The 18,660-nt window shown below is 41.5% G+C and overlaps 1 protein-coding gene across 2 annotated transcripts in view; it reads left to right on the plus strand.

Annotated features, from left to right (window-relative positions):
* The first annotated feature begins 3,974 nt into the window (after positions 1–3,974).
* The window catches only part of bcl11bb (BAF chromatin remodeling complex subunit BCL11B b), a 30,752-nt gene continuing 16,066 nt past the window's right edge, over positions 3,975–18,660 (plus strand). The window contains exons 1-3 of one of the 2 annotated variants that reach the window (XM_038727207.1): positions 3,977–4,408; positions 4,509–4,812; positions 12,456–12,839. In XM_038727207.1, the coding sequence (XP_038583135.1) occupies positions 4,749–4,812; positions 12,456–12,839 (448 nt within the window). In that variant the 5' untranslated portion in view covers positions 3,977–4,408; positions 4,509–4,748. Of the gene's footprint in view, positions 4,813–12,455; positions 12,840–18,660 lie in introns of both variants that reach the window. The other variant, XM_038727209.1, reaches the window with a different exon arrangement.

Consider the following 18,660-nt stretch of genomic DNA (forward strand, 5'->3'; position numbering starts at 1 on the left):
CGTCATTACGTAGGACGTCTGACAAACGTATGTTGTTGTGGTTAAATTTCGGGTTTTACCACAGACTGTCTATGTATATTTACCCGTGCAGTCAATGGTTTTACCTTTCCTCTTCTAAATTAGTTTGTTCAGTGCTTTGCTATTCCTGTACTGGAAAATGTTTAATATGAAATACGTATGAAGAATTATTGTTTAATTTAAAGTATGCTGAAAATGTGTTATCTCCGTTAATATCCACTAGAGAGAGACAAAGTATTACTGGTGGACCTGGGCAGCAAGGACTGGATTTTCGACCCTTGCAGTCTATGATTTGAACAGATGACTCAATAGAAAAATCACTATTGTCTATAAAAAAACATTCTTTTGAACTAACCGTCAAAATGCTAAGCACAAGCAAGCAAGCAAGCAAGCAAACAAACAAACAAACACGAACACCATTTCCACATTACTATTCTATGAGTAGTTGGATTGTGTCACATGTCATGAGCAAATAGGCCTAGAAAAATATCATTGTTAAAATGTGAGTGAGAAAGAGTGAGATTAGAAGCAGCAGCACTCAAAAAAAAAAAAAATATATATATAAATCACCCAAATGTTTGTTTTAAATTAGAGAGATCTATTTTTTCAAACCAAGTTGGATAATTTAGGAAACCATTTATTGACTTATTGTGTTGTTTGTTAAAAGGGGCAGCCGATTTCTTTGAATACTTAAATATATGGAAGCAATTTATCTTTATCTTTTGAGGGTCATGGCCTACAAAATACATTTTTATCGATATAAATTTAAGAAAGCAGCCTTTCTAATCACTTTGAGCCCCGTAATGCAAGGTGCTGGAACAGATGAGAATGAGACTGAAATGATACAATACGTTTTTTTCATTTTCATTTGTGTCATTACGAACATCTGGCAAATTTGACTGAGAGTTTAACTTAAAAGAAATACATTCGTATATATAAGATTTACACAAGGATATTGGTATGAAGTACAGAAAACTACTGGAGTAGTATCTTTTGCAGAGCATGTTAGCAATACAGTGCAATAATCTTAAGAAAAATGATTGTGAATTATGGTAAATAAGAGAAATATCATTGGCTAAAACTAAAGTCATTTTTCACTCTTTTAGACTTGATATATACAAGAGCTCGTGGTAATCATAACCACCTTCGTTTGCTTTTAATGTTACAGGGTTACAGAGCAGACTACATCTATAAGTAACATCTTGTGCCCTCTTCATTTCCCCTCCCACCCTCACTTCTGAAAGCCAGCAGTGAATCATTTACTTCGTCCAAATTAAAATTTGGAATCTGTATGCATTATATATTCACCCGTGCTCGGACAAATCCTCTTTACTTGAAATTGTCAGGATGTGTCCTGTAGAAAAGTAAGAGCCTTGTCTAGTTGTATTGCCCGTAGCAAGGGAGCATCTCAATCTGTCACTCAAGTCCACACACACACACGCACACGCACACACACACACGCACACACACACCACAGTAAATCAGCTTATGAATAATATATAATTGTACTTTCTTTATTAATATTAAACATTGCATAATGAAGCGCCGACCATAAGCAAATCCCAGAGCAATATTCATATTACCATGAGCTGTCCTGGAGTGGACCTTTCATTGTTTATTTCAGTCCTGTTGTGGTTAAACACATCAAAATGTCTGCTTTGACCACACTTAACCGCAAGTACACAAAATGCTTTTTTTTGTATATGTTCAGTTCCGTATTTCCTATTATATGTTGGTCTATTTTAAGATATTAATGCACTTTTCGCTATTCTTTAGAGCATAAACAGATGGGAGAGACATGAAAAATGGAAAATAAAAGGATGTGACAAAGGTTGTGACCCAGAATCAAAGCCAGTTAAGTTGCATGTACTTCTGTCCGCTGATGTGCAAGAGCTTCCATACTTAAGCTTCATCCTTGGGCTCATTTTTATGATTTAACATAAATTATAACTGCCTGGAATCCACTTAAAATCCCGGGTCATTTTGGAATAGAGCTAAAATGGCAACATAATGTCTCTTGTTACTTGGACAAAACTTTCACTTCAGCACATCCTCATCTCTTGTGTTGGTATTGCCCTGCAGTGTGCTCGGGTATCTCCACTTCAGAGATGGCACTTACCACGCGAGATGCATGTCTCCTTAGAGGCAACACTTTGGACTTAAAACCTTTCCTGTGTCCACAAGCAGGGTATTTGTGGTATATTGGCCCTGTGCAACCTAGCTTAAACTGCCTTTGCCCAGTGCCAGCGGATACAAGCTATAATGGAGACATTGATGTATTATTGAGAAACCCATGGGTAAGGATCAAGGAGATGCTCGCAGCCAGCAGGGATGGCAAGGGAGTGTGTGAACTCAGGATAATGTTTTCCTTCAGCGTCCTATGTGTCCACGACTGCTGTTGCTCTTTTGGCCTGATGCGAAAAAGGAGACATTTCATGTAATATCACATACCGAATTCATGCGCTCCAGTCAAAGCAATATGCTTGACAACATGCTCGGGCTATCTGTGAAAGATAGCTGTTGTTCTGTTTCGTTTCAGTGTGGAGTCTGCTGAGGTTATGTCTACTTGAGCCAGAGCTGAGATGACATTTCATTTATATAAATAATTACTGTCCTGAAAGTCCCCTAGGCCTGCCCTGAAGCAATCAAACTTCTAATGCTCTTAAAATTGCCCAGCATGTTTTATTAATGGCGGACTATAAAATGCATTGCTATAGCTGCACACTTCTCTGCTGATCCACGAGGAAATAGTGTCAACTATAAATGCCCGTATTACAATTTATGTTTTTATTCAACAGTGCATTTTGACCAAATCATAGCACCGCACAGGTTTGAATTGGAGAGCAAGGTTAAAAAAAAGATACAAGAAAAATAAAAAATAAAAGAAACTTGAGTGTGTCCTTAGCTGAGCACTTATCTGTGCATATGCTGATCTAAGTGAATACAGGCAGTTATGAAAGATTGCCCATTAATGCCATTAATTGCCTCTGAGTGAACCTGATCTGCTCTTTATGATTCTGAATTGCAGAAATGACAAATTAAGGAGTCTTCATTCTAAAAATAAGAATAAAGTATGGTAAAGCTGTGTTAAAGTATCACCTCTTAAACAGGTTTGCAATGTCCCCTGACTGTGCCAACAGAGGGTACTGTTGCCTCACAACATGTTTCAAATGGTCCCAACAACAAAGATGCAGCCTGCTGCCCCCCCCTTTCAATGTGAGGAAAGAGGTGTGTTTTATATTGATCTTGTGCAGTAGCTTTGTTTTGGTCATTTACAAAGCCCAGAGTGCCACAATAAAATAAAAGTATGAATCATCTAAATAAAAGGTGACCTTTGAACCCAGATTGACCGATACGGTTGATTTAATCTGAATTAATCTGAATCTGAGGTGTAGGTGGTCCTGCTATTCAAGCCAATTTAAAACCTTTTGGTTTGCCGGCGAAATTCCAGCTGGCGTTATATTAAAGGAAAAATATGAGTAACAGTCTCTAAACTGATTAAGATTGGAAACAGGGAGTGTGGGAAAAGGAAATACATGATAATATTAGGACATCATGGTGTTCTGGATGTAATGAGCATTAAAGCCGATAAATGTTCAGGTAAGGGAAGGGGCTCTGGGTGGTAACTTCATTGCTTCAAAAGGCAGACCTTGTGACACTGCCTTTGAAATGAGTAACGACTGATTAGCGATAATTACTTATTGTATGGAGACCAGCGCTGAGCTCCGGGGAGCTACCGCTAGTTGCGTCCAGTGTCCGTGTGTTGTCCGCCGCCTTCACACGTCTTGTTGTGTCTGACGCGCAAATGTCACGGGCACACTTGAATAACTTGAATCCCATCCCACGCCATGGAGGCAACCCCAACCACACACACCCACACCCACACTCACACTCACACTCACGCACACAAAAAACGCAGGCTGCATACAGTCTGCGCGCACACAAATGCGGGGTCCTCCCAGAGCCTCTTTCGTCGTGTGAGTCAACAAGAAGTAGCCTCGACACTGTAGGAAACTAGGAAACATTGGACCTCTGCTTGTCGGACGAGAAGGAGGAGGAGGTGTCTTGTCTGCCCGCCTGCTCTCTCTCTCTCTCTCTCTCTCTCTCTCTCTCTCTCAATCAACGAGGCTTCTGCCACCAGAGCCAAGAGTTGCCGTTCCGCGCACCGATGCCAAAACGCGCAGGAGGAGTCAGTGCCAAAGGGTCATTTTAGCGCACCACTGCTGAAATGGAAGGACTGTAGGGAATCCTAGAATAAACAGCAGTCATTTGACCCCAGATGATATAATCATATCATTAAAATTAAGAAAAGGGAAACGGGAAAGGAGCCAAATAAGAGCCAGTACCCATTATCGGTGGAGTGCTCCGTGCTAAATCTGTCGCCGCAGAGGTGGGCAGTAGCGGGATTTTTATCTGAAAAAGGTCATTGCAAAGCATACCTTCCTCCGCACAAATCAGCTCAAAACTACACTTTGGCTTCCTCAATCCAGGTGCTTCCTCCGGAGACGCTGCAGGACTTTGTGGACAAACTGGTCTTCCATCCTTATTACGCTCCTGTCCGACTCCTCACCTTCCGAGCGCGCATCAAAGTTGCAGCTGAAGACTGTGAATAGTAGAGGGATTAGGAGAGGGCAAAGTTGGTCACCTGCGATCCAGAGAGCACCGACACCACGGTCCAAGCCGACTCCAAGTGCCGTTCACCGGGCGATGCCAGAGTAAATGCCGGGGCAATGTCCCGCCGCAAGCAGGTGAACCCGCAGCACTTATCGTTGACGCACAGGGAGACAATACAAGGTGAGTTTAAGAATTCTCAGTTCATGTATGATTAAGTTTACGCTACTACATTTATTTTCGTGGGAAAATAAGAGTATTTATTTGAAAATAGTTTTGATTCAAATCGTGTCCACCTACTGTTTTTTCTTCTGAAATCCCCCCCGAACAAGCAACAATTAGCGACAATAACTGTGATTTCTGAACATAAATGTACCATATGATAACACTTTGTGTACACACAAGGTCAACAATGTAGCCAACTATGTTTAGAATTTGAGTAAATATAAATATTGTTTTACACCTTTAAACAATTCAGTAACATTTAAAAAACGCCTTTTTGCAGCTTCAAATGAGTTTACTAGGTGATCTAATGACAACTGCGTTGGGACTGTCTGGCTGTGTGTGTGTGTGTGTGTGTGTGTGTGTGTGTGTGTGAGAGAGAGTGAGAGAAAGAGGGAGTTTGTGTTTGTTTGCATGTGCACGCACGTGCGTCACGCGTGTGTGAGCGTGTAATGTAACATTTCATCACAACACAATTTAGCATTTTCTCCAGCATATTGCAACATGTGGCAATGTGTATATTCACGTAGCCTATACTTTGTTACACATTTCACTGATTTCTAAATATAAAGGTATTTATTTATTTTGTGGTATCGCACGAGGTGACTTGTATCTTAATTTAAAAGTAGGCTTTTTAAAGAAATTTTAATAGGCCTAATCTCTTTCTCTTCCGCTCTCTCTCCATCACACACACACACACACACACACACACACACACACACACACACACACACACACACACACACACACACACACACACACAGAAAAAGAGAGCGAGAGAGAGTCTCAAAATGATTTGTCTTGTCACATAAAGGCCTATCTGCACTTTAAGGTAGCATTTGAACAACACAACAAAAATGAAAGTGTTCGCAAGAATAAATTCCGTTAGCAATCACACAAAAAAAGAAAACAGCACACACGAGTTAACAACAATCTGAACTTTATTAATACGATAATTTAAAACGAAGGCTCATAACTTGTTTAAAGCTTTTCGGAGCAAAAATTGAGTGATGAAATTGCGCAGATTAAATCAGAGGCAGGAATTGTTTTTATGTGAGCACATGATTAAAAAGTCGCATAATCCAATTTCAAATCAATTATATCAATCTAACCTTCATCTCCAAGCGCTCTGCTTTGCCTAAATCCAATTTCATAGAGGCCTTAATCTGGGTAATTCATTGCAGAAGTTCATGATGTAATCTTTGGCCAATCACTTTTGTGTTGAAAAGAGTTAGGCGCATTCCGTCCCACCCGACACATAGACGAATCATTTATCCCATTCACTTTGTATCGCTATCTGTCTGTCTCTCATGCCACCGACTTTCCTCTATGTTGAGGTTGCAGTTGAAATAATTACGGTAATTTAAAATGCAAAGAGCAATCTGAAATCTAAATGTTTGCTACAAGCAGTGTTTTTGTTGTCCATTTGAGGAAGTAGGCTATGGTGCACCCTCAACAGATTTTAGGCAGATGACAAATATCGATCCAGCTCGAATATTGATCAGTTGACAGTTTATTCTCTCTGCCGTTACCGTCTGCCAGTTAATTAAGGTGGAGACCGAGTTGATCCCCTACAATACATTTTCCACTGTGCAAAAAAACGTAACTACCTATTCACCCCAGGCATAGGTCTGTGTGTGTGTGTGTGTGTGTGTTTATCATTTTTACCTGACTGAATTATGACAAAAAATTACAACATTTTGCATATTTGTCCTTGAGGAACAACAAATTTGGACTACTTGTTAAATATTTGCCTCCGCTCCTTCCAGCCATGGTCAGGTCACTTTGTTTGACATCTTTTGCATGTTAGCTGTACAAAACCTCAAAGCACCCGCTGCACAGTCAGCAAATTCTAAAAACTGAACCTGTGGTGTTGAATGTATACTTGCATAATTAGACTGATAATTAGCCTACAATTTCTGAATTTCCTTATCAGAGCTGAAGCTGCCATTCAGATGTCTCCAGGATTCATCTGTTCTTGCCTGAAGCTTTTAATGACTGGTTTCAGAGATCATTTTAATCATTGCTGACCTCTCTGCACACACTTGCAAGTGTCAAACAACAACTTAACTTGACATATTCGCAAATGCTGCCAAATGCTTTATGTTTGACTCCACCAGGCAGAGGTCAATGCTGTGCTAAAGTGGCTATTAGAGCAAGTGAAGTAGGATGCTGAAAAGCTGGGCCATCTGGGCCTGAATCTCGTCCTACCTGTTCTTTCACATGATACACACTGTATCCTGTGCAGTAGTGAAAATGACCTGCGAGGCATAAGTGTACAAGTGCAAGATTAAGAAATTATTGGACCTGCAGGTATTCTTTTGTTTGTTTTTATTGTGATGCTATGAAAGAGGTCAAGCGATACCAAAACTGAACTTCAGACAGATGAGCAAAAAAAATAAAAAAATAAAGCAGCAATTGCATTATTATTTATATCCAATTGTCCTCTCTCTGCCAGAACAATGGGTGTCTGTGTGTGAGTATGTACACAGATGCACTTGAATTTACATAAAGCGCCTGAGCTGGGTTTACCATACGTACAGGATATCTTAATAATGACACCACATCTCTAGCTGTGATGGATGGAGGGCTTTTAATGTACCTATCATTCAATGTCTGGAGGCTGGATGTCGCTGTGGGCTGTTTCCTTAAGCTGGGTGGGTCTATGGAGGAGCAGGATCACACCTCAGGCTGAAGGATCTGAGGAGCGCTGGGTGAAAACCAAACTGTAATTTGATTGAGTCAATATATAGGGCTTTGCATATGTACAGCGTTATTGTAGGAGAACGTTTCAGATATTGGGTTTTAAAAAAACAAGCAGGCTTTATTGTTTATTTTTAATACATTTAATATGACCGTGTCAATTGGTTGGCCTGGTCCCGAAGTTGTATAACATTTCAGCGTCACCTGTGAAGAACAGTCACAAGGTATCTCCTTACAAAAGTAATAATATGAAGTTTCTGCAGGGTGCCAGTATAGATCAACCACATGTCAGATCAGGGGTGATTCAGTGTAACTGAACGCAGCCATGTGCCTTGCAGCCATGGGCTAATAGGTCACACTCTACTTGGAAGTACAGAGAACCTGATTATCAGCATATTTCTGGACAGGCTTTTAGTGGAAGACTATGTACTGGAAATCTACTTGCCAGGCCAGACATCAAGACAAGGACATACAAGTGACTGTAACTGCAATGAATGTACACAATGCACAAGTATGCTCCAAGGAAAGTTGTCACGCAAACACACACACACACACACACACACACACACACACACACTGTAAAACAACACATATCACTCACAAAAGAGATGACTACATATACAAACTGTACATGTTCACACACTTACAAATCACATGTAAGAAGCTATTCTGTCTGTTGAAGATTAATTTGACCTTCAGTTTACAGTTACACATCGTTTGTTTAATTAAAACTCTTGCAGGCAAAAACGAAAACATCCCCTCTAGGCTTTATTAGGCTCTTTCAGTCAATGATTCAGTCACATCCATGACAAAGAAACCTATCACAGGAATATCCTTATGAATGACTAACACATTAATGTGGAACGGCCGGTGTTTGGTACCACAGGCCTCCCTTGTTCAGGGACTTTGCAATCTAATATCAGGATTATTACAGAGAATTGTTGTCTGGATCCAGCCATGGAAGCGCCTTGCGGTAACTGTTTACTCTGTTTGGCATGCTACTTGTGAAACAGTTAATGTTTTCGTCTTTATTCGCACCATATGGCTGTCAAATGCTGGGGGAGAAAACCCACCGTACGCACTGCAACGCCACAGTAAATATTCACACACATTGTGGTAACCGGATGATAATCTCACAGGAGATGATTGGGGAGCGATTTATGATTTACTGTCAGGCACTGAGGTTTGTTCTCAGATTGTCTTTCTATATTTCAATATTATTGAACACATTTAATCAATTTTGCAACGCTATAAAGCTTTTTTTATTTTTATTATTATATCTCTTAAAATTGTTTGGCAAATTTGATTTATATCTCCAAATGTCATGCCTTGTATCGCGCAAGGCATTTATAGTAATTTAGTGACAAGTCACAGTCAGCTGCAGAGCCGTATTTTGCTCACTTTCAGGCTGATAATCCAAGATTTATGATAAGAAATGAGACTGCTGCAGATTAAATGGTGATAAGATAATGAAACACACAGGCCTGACCTTACACAACACACACTGTTGCAGCTCTCTTTGGCAATTGCAGCCGAGAAAAAGGGATAGGCTAAGCGAGGCCGCTTGTTGTTTGAATTTTTGATTGCAACCATCTGCAATGTTGCTGCTGTCATTTATTTTCAATGACAGCGTGAATCTTATCCGACTTTCCCTGTGGGGTTTACATGTGTGTGTGTGTGTGTGTGAGTGTGCATGTGTTTTGAGCTCAGCAAATGGAATTGGAAAACAAAGAAAGGGAGACAGGTCTGAACCCACACAGTATGGTCGACTGTCATATGAGTGCCCCTGGCTTTACTCTTCCTTTAGCAGTAGAACAGAGTGTGCGGCTGTTATTAAAATATTGCGTAAGGTCAGGACTTCAGTGTCAATGGAAAATACTTTTTACAGTTTCTCTTTTTAACGCCACTTTGAAAAATCTTATCAAATTCACATCATTAAATAAAAGAAAATGTTTTCAAACCCAGCAAAGATGACAATTTCTCAGTTTCATATTCAACTTAGGGCAGAATAGAACATTTCAAACCATGTTGTAATTTTTTCACAAAATAAAAAGAGTCATCAGATTATAAGGACAAACAATTATCAGGGATCAGTGGGATATATAGGGGCAATTACTGTCAAAGGACATGAGATAAATGAGATGAGGAACCTCATAGACAAAACGCAACTTGGAATGTTTTACCTACCTTGCTTGTTTTACCTGGCCACTACTGTGAGGACATCACATTTACAGTATTATATGCACATTTTATTTGACTGTTTTGACCGAACTGTGTGGCAAACATTTTAATATTTGCAATTTAATAAAAAGTCTCAGCTGCAAATGAAACAATCCCTCGCCTCGGACAGTGTTTCTTCATTTTGTACTTTTTGGCCAGGCGTTTGAATACATTTTTTCAGTATGGAAATATTGGTGAAAGGGGCCCATTGTCTTCAGCTGTGTCTTCCATCTGGTATATATTGTGCAGTGGCAGTGTGCAGCGGCAGCAGCAGTGACTGACTGACTCTCTCCTCATCAAACTGATAGGGGGTGCTCTAAGGCTGCCTGACTTAACTCACACTTGATAAGGCAGAGTAGCAGGACTGTCAATGGGTGAATGTAGCTCTGTGTGTGTGTGTGTGTGAGAGAGAGAGAGAGAGAGAAAGAGGGAGAGAGAGAGAAATAAAGTATGGTATCGTGTTAGACAGCTGGGGTTCATTGCTATCATCACGCCTTCTCAAAGATGGCATGTTTGACAGTGTGTCTGCTATGCTCCTTAACTATCGAGCATGTTCCTCTCACATAGGAGTTTATACAGAAGAATTAGACACTGTCTGTCACGACGATAGGCTACATTAGAGTGTTTTTCTTTCGTGTGTTCGTTTTCATTTCTGTGTGTTTGTGTCCACGGTTGATTTTTTTTTTTTTTTATGCATTCCATGTTTAGTTCCTTCTTGCACCTGGGTTTTTCTCACACAGGTGAGCCTCGGGATAGATGAGTGAGCGGGTTTCAGAGAGGGGTGTGGTTTTTAGAAGATGTCCGTCTGATATTTGAGTGGCATAGTGACAGTGCCAACGCCTGCTAATTTACCGGCTTCTGTCCCCAGGCCATGTTACTCAACCAGAGGTTAACAAACAGGCCCTACTCTATTCATCTCTGCCTCTCACAGGGCGAAAGTCAGGTTCAAATGCCCAGGTGTCTGTCATCTTCTTGACTTGATGCTGTCTTTTCCTCATTTACAACACATGAAGATCTGGTGCCACCTGTCTTGTTTTTGGTGTTAAAAAACGAGAGCACGCCACATTGTTAGCAGAGATCCCCTGCTATAGTCCCACTTATATGCATTGCACATATACCCACATGCATGCGTGCACACAGTTACATGGCTTGTGTGAAGACTCTGGAACATTGCTTCATGTGAATTATGGTCACAAGCTGTGAACTGTAGGTAAATATGTGTTTGTGTCCCGTCTTTGCCGCCAAAGATTATGAGATGGAAATTATTTGGCAGGCATCCAGGAACCCATCTCCATTTAGAGAAAAGATATTTGGCATCGGATCATCACTCCAGGGCGAAGTGAGTGGACTGGAACGTGTGTGGGTGGGTGGTTGGGTATGGGGAAGGGGGGGAAGGTGTGTGGTGGGGGGGGATTCATATTTGCGAAGAAATGTTTGAAATAATAAAAATTGCTAATATTCTGCCCGGAACTCTTAACAGTTATGGCTGGGAATTTAGAAGAGCAACGCCTCCCTGACAGTTTGAGATGGCTGATAAGAGAGTTTAGGATCTCTGCTGTGATAACTACACACCAGGACACAGGCACACACAAACCAGCGCACACCCTCTTTGTCTAATCTTTGCAATTATTAGGGTATCATGTTTGGAGAAAGAGAGAGAAGAGAGGCAAAGGGAAGGAAGGAGGGGTGGGTAATGCGGGTGCTAGAAGTGGAAGAGCAGCAGAGACAGGCAGGCGCTGCTATGCTCTTCTCCCAGGCATCAACACCTCTCTCTGACGCCCCTAGAGTCTCTGGAGCTTCAGGTTTCCTCCAGGCTTTTTAGAAGAGGACACATTTTCATAATGGTACATCGGGGGTAGTGTTAAAAAAATGGAGGTTGTCCATGAGGGATTTACGTGAAGCTGTGGGACTCAGTCTAAGCCATAGGGGAGGAGGGGGGAGAAGAATGTGTAATGGTTATTAATGACTGTGTCAGATCTGTGAAGAATGAGATTTACTCTCTTAACAGGACCCCGGGTTTGGCTTTATAGATTTTCTGTCTGTGGAGAATACAGTGTTCAAACTCACCTGTGTGCTGTTCCATTCATGCACACATACACACACACGCTTAGACATCTTACTGTTTTTTTTTTCTTTCTCGTTTTTCTTTTCTATGTCTTATGATACTGTGATACACACAAACATGAACACACACACGCGCGCGCTGTTGGATGTGGCCTCCGTTACGCTACACTTTGTTCTGCACAAGCTGGGGCTCCCACGTGGTGAAGGCAGCCGTCTAGCTATGACAGCTAAGTGCAGCGAAGGCCCTCACCGGAAACCCAGCTTGCACTGTGAGATGAATAGCTTCCTGGCCACACAAACACACACACTTAAACACAAATAGAAGCACAGACACACATACAGTGTATGTGCTCGGTCCCACCCACGCAGATCTCTCACGGATAAGCTGTGCAGGTGTTTGTCTCGGCGCAGTAGCTTTAGAGGGGAGTTATTTTATGCCATGAAAGTGACACAATTGTAAATGTAATGATAATCTTGTGTGGGAGGGAGAGATGGCTTTTATCAGGTAATGTTATCAGGAATACCTAAACCTCACTGTGTATTTTTTTCTCTTCCTGTGTTAAAAAGAGAAACACAAGTGATTTACATTTGTCTTCCTCCTCTCCCCTTTTCTGCAGCAGAGGCCAATCATGATTCAGGGGCGGGATCTCCATCTCCGGCACCGTCCACCCCCAGCCCTCAGAGGGTGGGACCCGGGGAGCATGACCTGCTGACCTGTGGCCAGTGCCAGACCAACTTCCCTCTGGGTGATATCCTGGTTTTCATCGAGCACAAGCGCCGTCTGTGCCGGGGGCCAAGAAGTGGACCGGGGTCCTTCTCCAAGCCTGGGGAGAACGGCGGGGTCACGGGCATTTCCATCTCTCCCAGGGCCAGGTCACTGGAGCTGGGTAGAGGGTCCATTCCGGTGGAGGTGGGTGTCCAGGTGACCCCCAGCGGGGAGGAGGATGTGCAGAGGAGGCTGACGCCGGCCAGGGGGATCTGCCCCAAACAGGAGAGAGGAGGTACGGAGACCGGAACACACTGTACATTTAAAGGAGGATGCAAGAAGAAACATAAAGCAGCTCAACGAGAGCTCTCTTGTCAGTATAGATGCACATGTTTTGCACATCTGCAAAAACACATGCACACACTCACATTCACATGCATACATCTCTCACCTGTCCAAGACAGATAGCTCTCTTTAAAGAATCCCAGCTGCTTGTTATTTTGACAGTGGCCTTCAGGAGGGATTAATGTAGCCTGGGATGATTTCATTAGAGTGAGTGAGAGCTGCACTGTATGTCTATTCTGCTCCGTAAAAGTAAAACATCACACACACACACACACACACACACACACACACACACACACACACACACACACACGCACAAAAAAAATCACACACACCAAACAAACACACACTGGCAGGCCTGAAGGACTTCTTCAGCTGAAACCAATTGTGAAAGGCGAGGAAGAAGGTGATAGAGGAGCCACCCCCAGTGTGTGTGTGTGTGTGTGTGTGTGTGTGTGTGTGTTTGTCTTTTTTTCTTTCCTTTTTTTGCTTGTGTGAGTGCACGTCACGTGTCTGAGCGTTTGTAAAGAAATCCTGCAGCATGTGAAAAAAAAAGAGGTTAAGAAAGCTGATTAAAATTCATCTGTGTGCGTGGTGAGGAGAAGGGGATTAATAAAGCAGCAAGGCCGTTCATCTGGCTATGGAGGGGGGGAGAGGCTGTAGACTGCCAGCGCTGCAGGGAAACCAGTTCAAAGTTATCAGAGGAGACAGTCACCATCACACCCAAGAGCTGGGAAGGCTATCCAGGATTACACAGACTCCAGTAGACTAAGAGGGACTTGGTTAGAAGAGGGAGACGGCTGTATTGTGGAAGTTACCAGCCAGAATTACATGTAAAACGATATATATAGTTAACAGATAGACAGGTCACCACAGGACCATCACCAAATTGGCATGTTATATAGAGACTTAAATAGAAAAGGGTAGACTTTTACAATGCATTATATTGTGTGTATGTGCATGTCATATAAAGTCTTTTGAAATATTGGAGTCTTAAAAAAAAAGTCTTTAAAAGAGTAGTCCTTAAAAAATGAATGGCATAGGACAGTAAACATTGTACAGTCACACTGACTGAGATATGCTGGATTATAGTGCACACATCTCACAGAGTTGGATTTATGACAGAAATTGTAATAATGTTCTAATTAGTAAAAATGCTCTTTCACCACTGCCACCACACATCTAAATTAACGGAGGATTATACAAGTTTATGATATATTTACACAAGCAGTGGTGGTCTAGGAGAATTTATGTAAAAGGTGTGAATGTAGATTTTATGTAGATGTCATGTCATCAGGCTGTGGTTGTTCCTGTTCACAGCAGGTGCACAATTTTTTTTTTGCATTTGTGGTAGAAATCTACAGTAGTAGTTAAAAGTAGTTAATACTTGTGTATTAGTAGACTTTTAAATTGAGTTTAGTTTAAATTTAGTTTTGTATGTCACACATGCATTGACTTTTCACTGCAGGATTCTTTAAGCTGGTCTGTGATTGTAGATTTGCACACATTTTGTTTTCAAGCTGGTGTATTCATCTTTTGTCATCACCTCAGAGCTCAGCACATATGCACTGTTTCTGTGTGTGGCCAGCAGCTGTGTGTGGTCACCATCTTTTGCAGTGGGAAACTTGAATGAGAACACAAACAATATGTGACAGCAGAGTTTTGCTTGTCACGGCTAATTTTAAAAAAAATGAAAACCGTGAGAATTTTGAAAGTAATTTCAAACATTTAAGATTGTAATAGGACTTTGTTTAGTTATTCTGTTATACTTTGGAAATTTTATGAGCATTAAACAGCTTTTTGCTGTAACCCACCTAGGAGCCTTGCTGCAGCAGAAAAAACAACAACATGGAACTGATTTGGAAGCTGAAAAAAAAGCATTTTACATTTTGTCTGTTAGGTGGTCAGAGGGAAAACATTTAGGCAGAGTCAATGAGTGAGTCAGCCTGTTAGAGCGGCAGTCAGTTAGTCAGAGAGACAGTCTTATCACTAAGAGAACAGGACATGAAAGCACTCGAAGCTCCAAATGAAAGAGAGGAGGAGAGCTTTGTTCAACACATTAGATTGCCACTCAAGGCAGTCTCAAGTTTCAACCAAATTAGATTACATTATTAGCTCTAATTAAGTCCAATGTGTTAGCAGCACATACACTCACAGGCGCACACACACACACACACACACACACAGACACAGACACACACACACACAGACACACACACACACACACACACACACACACACACACACACACACACACTAGGAAATATCAACACTTCAAATGCAGCCACAGCACACACAAATATTTGCAGCACAGGTGACAAAATAGACGTAAGAAAATGAGAATATGTATCAAACATAACACAAACCTGCGCACACACACGTACAGAAATGCTCATGCACCCATAATGTACTGCTCTTGCGTGCATGAAATACTTGTGCTGTATGCTTAACCCTTAACCCTCTCCTCTCCTGGATTGTTTTTTTTTTTCTTCACCTGGTTGTGTTTTGTAACATCCTGTCTGGCCTCTTTGTCTGTCAGCCTGCTTGCTCAAACTGCAAACATGCTGCAAGGCCAGCAGATTCAACCCCAAAAGGTGCAAACATACACGCATGCACATGCGCACTCTCTGGTGCACATGGTGTAGATGAAAAATGGCCCTTCTGTGTCCTACTTCTTTTTTTCCTTGAGTTTCTCTTGCTGATGCATGCACTCTGTGTGTGTATATGTGAGGGCTTTGTGAGAGTATGTTAAATATGTGTGCTTGTGTGTGCCTTGTATGAATTTGTGTATGTGTGTGTGCGGTGTCTGTGAGGAATGATGCGTGTCACCAGGCAAGCGAGAGGTTGTCGCTAGGGGAGGTTTACCACGCTAAGACGACCCTGGCCCTGCTTTGAACCCCTCCCAGGACAGCTGCCTGGCCCCCTTGGAGCACTTTAAGACATCCAGTACATAAGGGCGAAGTCACATCATGGCAACCTCTCTCTCTCTTTCTCGCTCTCTCTCTCTCTCTGTCTGTCTGTCTCGTTCTTTCTCACTCACAAACACTGTGTATAGACATCACACGGTAAATATTTCATGAGCCCATGTGAACGACAGCGACATCCTCTAACATCGCTCTCTCTTTTTCTCTGTCCACCTCTCCTCTCCCTGCTGTCACATTTGTGGGTACGTCACTATATTAGGCTGAACATTTAGCACTGGTTTGTCGTTTTTTTTTGGGTGTGAAGCTACTTGCAAGCTCAATGTGATACCGATACTGCTGCTCTGAACTGAACCAAAGTGGCACTGGATTTATGATCAAAGAATTTAAATGAGATACTCGCCACTTTAGAACTGTCACACCTACATGTGCAACATTTCTGCGGGTGTGAAAGTGTGTTAAAGTGCGCAGGAGCATTTTAACGTGAGAAGACCAGTATTTGTTCATGAGCTAATGAGCAACAAGGGATTTTTTTAAATGACTGATGGTGGTTTCTGGATGAAAACATGTGGTATGACCTACAAAAACGTATCAAAAGCAACAATGACCTTTGGGCCCAAAGAGGACTAATCTGTAATGTTTGACACTTGTTTCACTTCTGCTGTCACCAAATAACTGTGACATTCCAGTTTCCACATCTCACCACCGATGTGGGTTTGAAGGTGTCTCTCTCCTCTCCTCTCTTCTTCCCTCTCTCTGTTTCTCACCCATGTTTTTTTTTCCTTTTTGCCCCACCACCCAATGCTCCTTTAATCACCTGGCTTGCTCTCATTTCCATATTAAATAGGCTTTAATCATGAAAAGCAATCAGGCTTTTGCATATTCATACCTTCCCCTGTACGCCGGCTTCCCTGTCTCGCTCCAGTGCCAAGCAGCCAGTAATCAGTAGGCAGGCGGCGTAATGCCATAGCCCCGGCCCATCGCATGAAAACACACACACTGTGTGAGTTAGAAATAACTTCACATGCTACTTACGCATTATCTCTACTCCAGGAGAGAGAGAGAGAGAGAGAGAGAGAGAGAGGGGTAAGAGATAAAAAAAGAAAGATGGCGAGACTGATCCCTGATTTGAGCTGCGAATATTTGTACAGAGGCTCAAGGAAAAGTCAATTTGCATAATGACTTTGTAGTTTTGCATTAATCACATTTGCATATGAAAATGCGTTAATTACTCCTGATGATTTTTTTTTAAACTTGCTTCATTTGATGTCCAAGCTCTGGGGTTGTGATTAGGGGTTACATGGTGGCAGTTGTGTAGGTGGTGTGTGTACACTTGTGTGTGTGCCAAGCAAGTGTGACTCATGTGTGTTCATGCTTTTGCATTTCTGGTGCAGTCTGTGTGTGTTTATGTGCTCTTACATGAGTGTTCTGAATGCTTGCCAGGGAATTTATCTTGTGTCTGCTGTTAGTCGTGTGTGTCTATTTTCATTTTCTCATTTGTGTGAGTGTGCTTCCCCGTTTCTGTGAGTGGCAAATATTTCCTTATTCCTCTGTGGGAAAAAAAAAGAGTACACTCCTTCCTCAATTTAAATACACAACTTAAAAAAAAAAATAACTTGAAGACACGCTCATTCATGATACAGTATCGCCTTCTCATGTGTTTTTTTTTTGTACTTTCAAGCTGCAGTAGAGGAAAAAGAAAAAGAGAAAGTGACAGACAAGCTCTAGTGATATTAGAGGTATTTAAAAGAAGAATATATTTCATAATGTCAACATTATACAGATTACTGGACTAGACAATACCATTCCTTGGAAATAGAATAGAGGATGGTCCTTTTAGAGGTTTAAATTTAAATGCTTTTTTCCACAGCAACACAAGTGAAGGCTGAATTTTATTTTTGATACATTTTCATGCAGTTCAAAAATAATTAACTGAATACAAAATCCAAGACACATCTTATACACAATACAAAAACTGAAGTGTTCATTTGCAAAAACAGATAAGTGCCATTCATAAAATGAATAAACCAACACCAGTTTGATTGATATTCCCTGGAGGATACAAAAAATATGATTTAGGAAAATAAATTAAAATAGAGGTATCTTTTTTGGCAGATGAACCCTTCAGTAATTCCCATTTTATATATTTTGTTTTCGTGTATTTGTAAGCATATAGTTGCACGTGCTTTTGCAGAATGCTGCATTTGACTCGCTCTGTGTAAGCAACACCCCCTGCGCAACACTTGAGGCACTGGTTGAATCTAAGTCGTGAATAATTCACTGCACTAAAATTACTTTATTTGTCACTATGATTTCTAAACTTAAATGTTAGTAATTAACAGGAGAGCAATTAAGAGCAAAAAGTAAATTAAGGTTAAATGTAATTAAATCATGTCTTGTCATTTATTCACCATTTGTATTTTATCTCTGAACATCTATGAGAATTTGGGTTAATATACACATCTGTGTGTGTGTGTGTGTGTGTGTGTGTGTACAATTACAGTATACGTGTTCCTGCCTGTGTATGGGCCTCTAGAGTTGTTGGCTCATAACACTGTGCCTCAGACAGGACCACCCCAGGGGCCGTCTGACTCTGCTTGTGTGTGTGTCTGTCTCCTATATCCTGCAGGGTCAACTAGGTCTATAAGAGAGCTGCTAAAATGGTACAGCTGCATATGCACACTGCCACAGCCACCTGACACACACGTATACACTAACACACACACACACACACACACACACATAGAAATGTACATTCATCCATTTATGCGGACAAACGGAAACTCAACATCCACACAGGAATACACACACAGATAAGAGACACGCACGCAAAAAACGTGCGCATGCAGG

Source organism: Micropterus salmoides, unplaced genomic scaffold, assembly GCF_014851395.1.
Source record: "Micropterus salmoides isolate LMB-PRFRI ecotype aquatic unplaced genomic scaffold, ASM1485139v1 Ms_hic_scaffold_18, whole genome shotgun sequence".
NCBI classification, from domain to species: domain Eukaryota; kingdom Metazoa; phylum Chordata; class Actinopteri; order Centrarchiformes; family Centrarchidae; genus Micropterus; species Micropterus salmoides.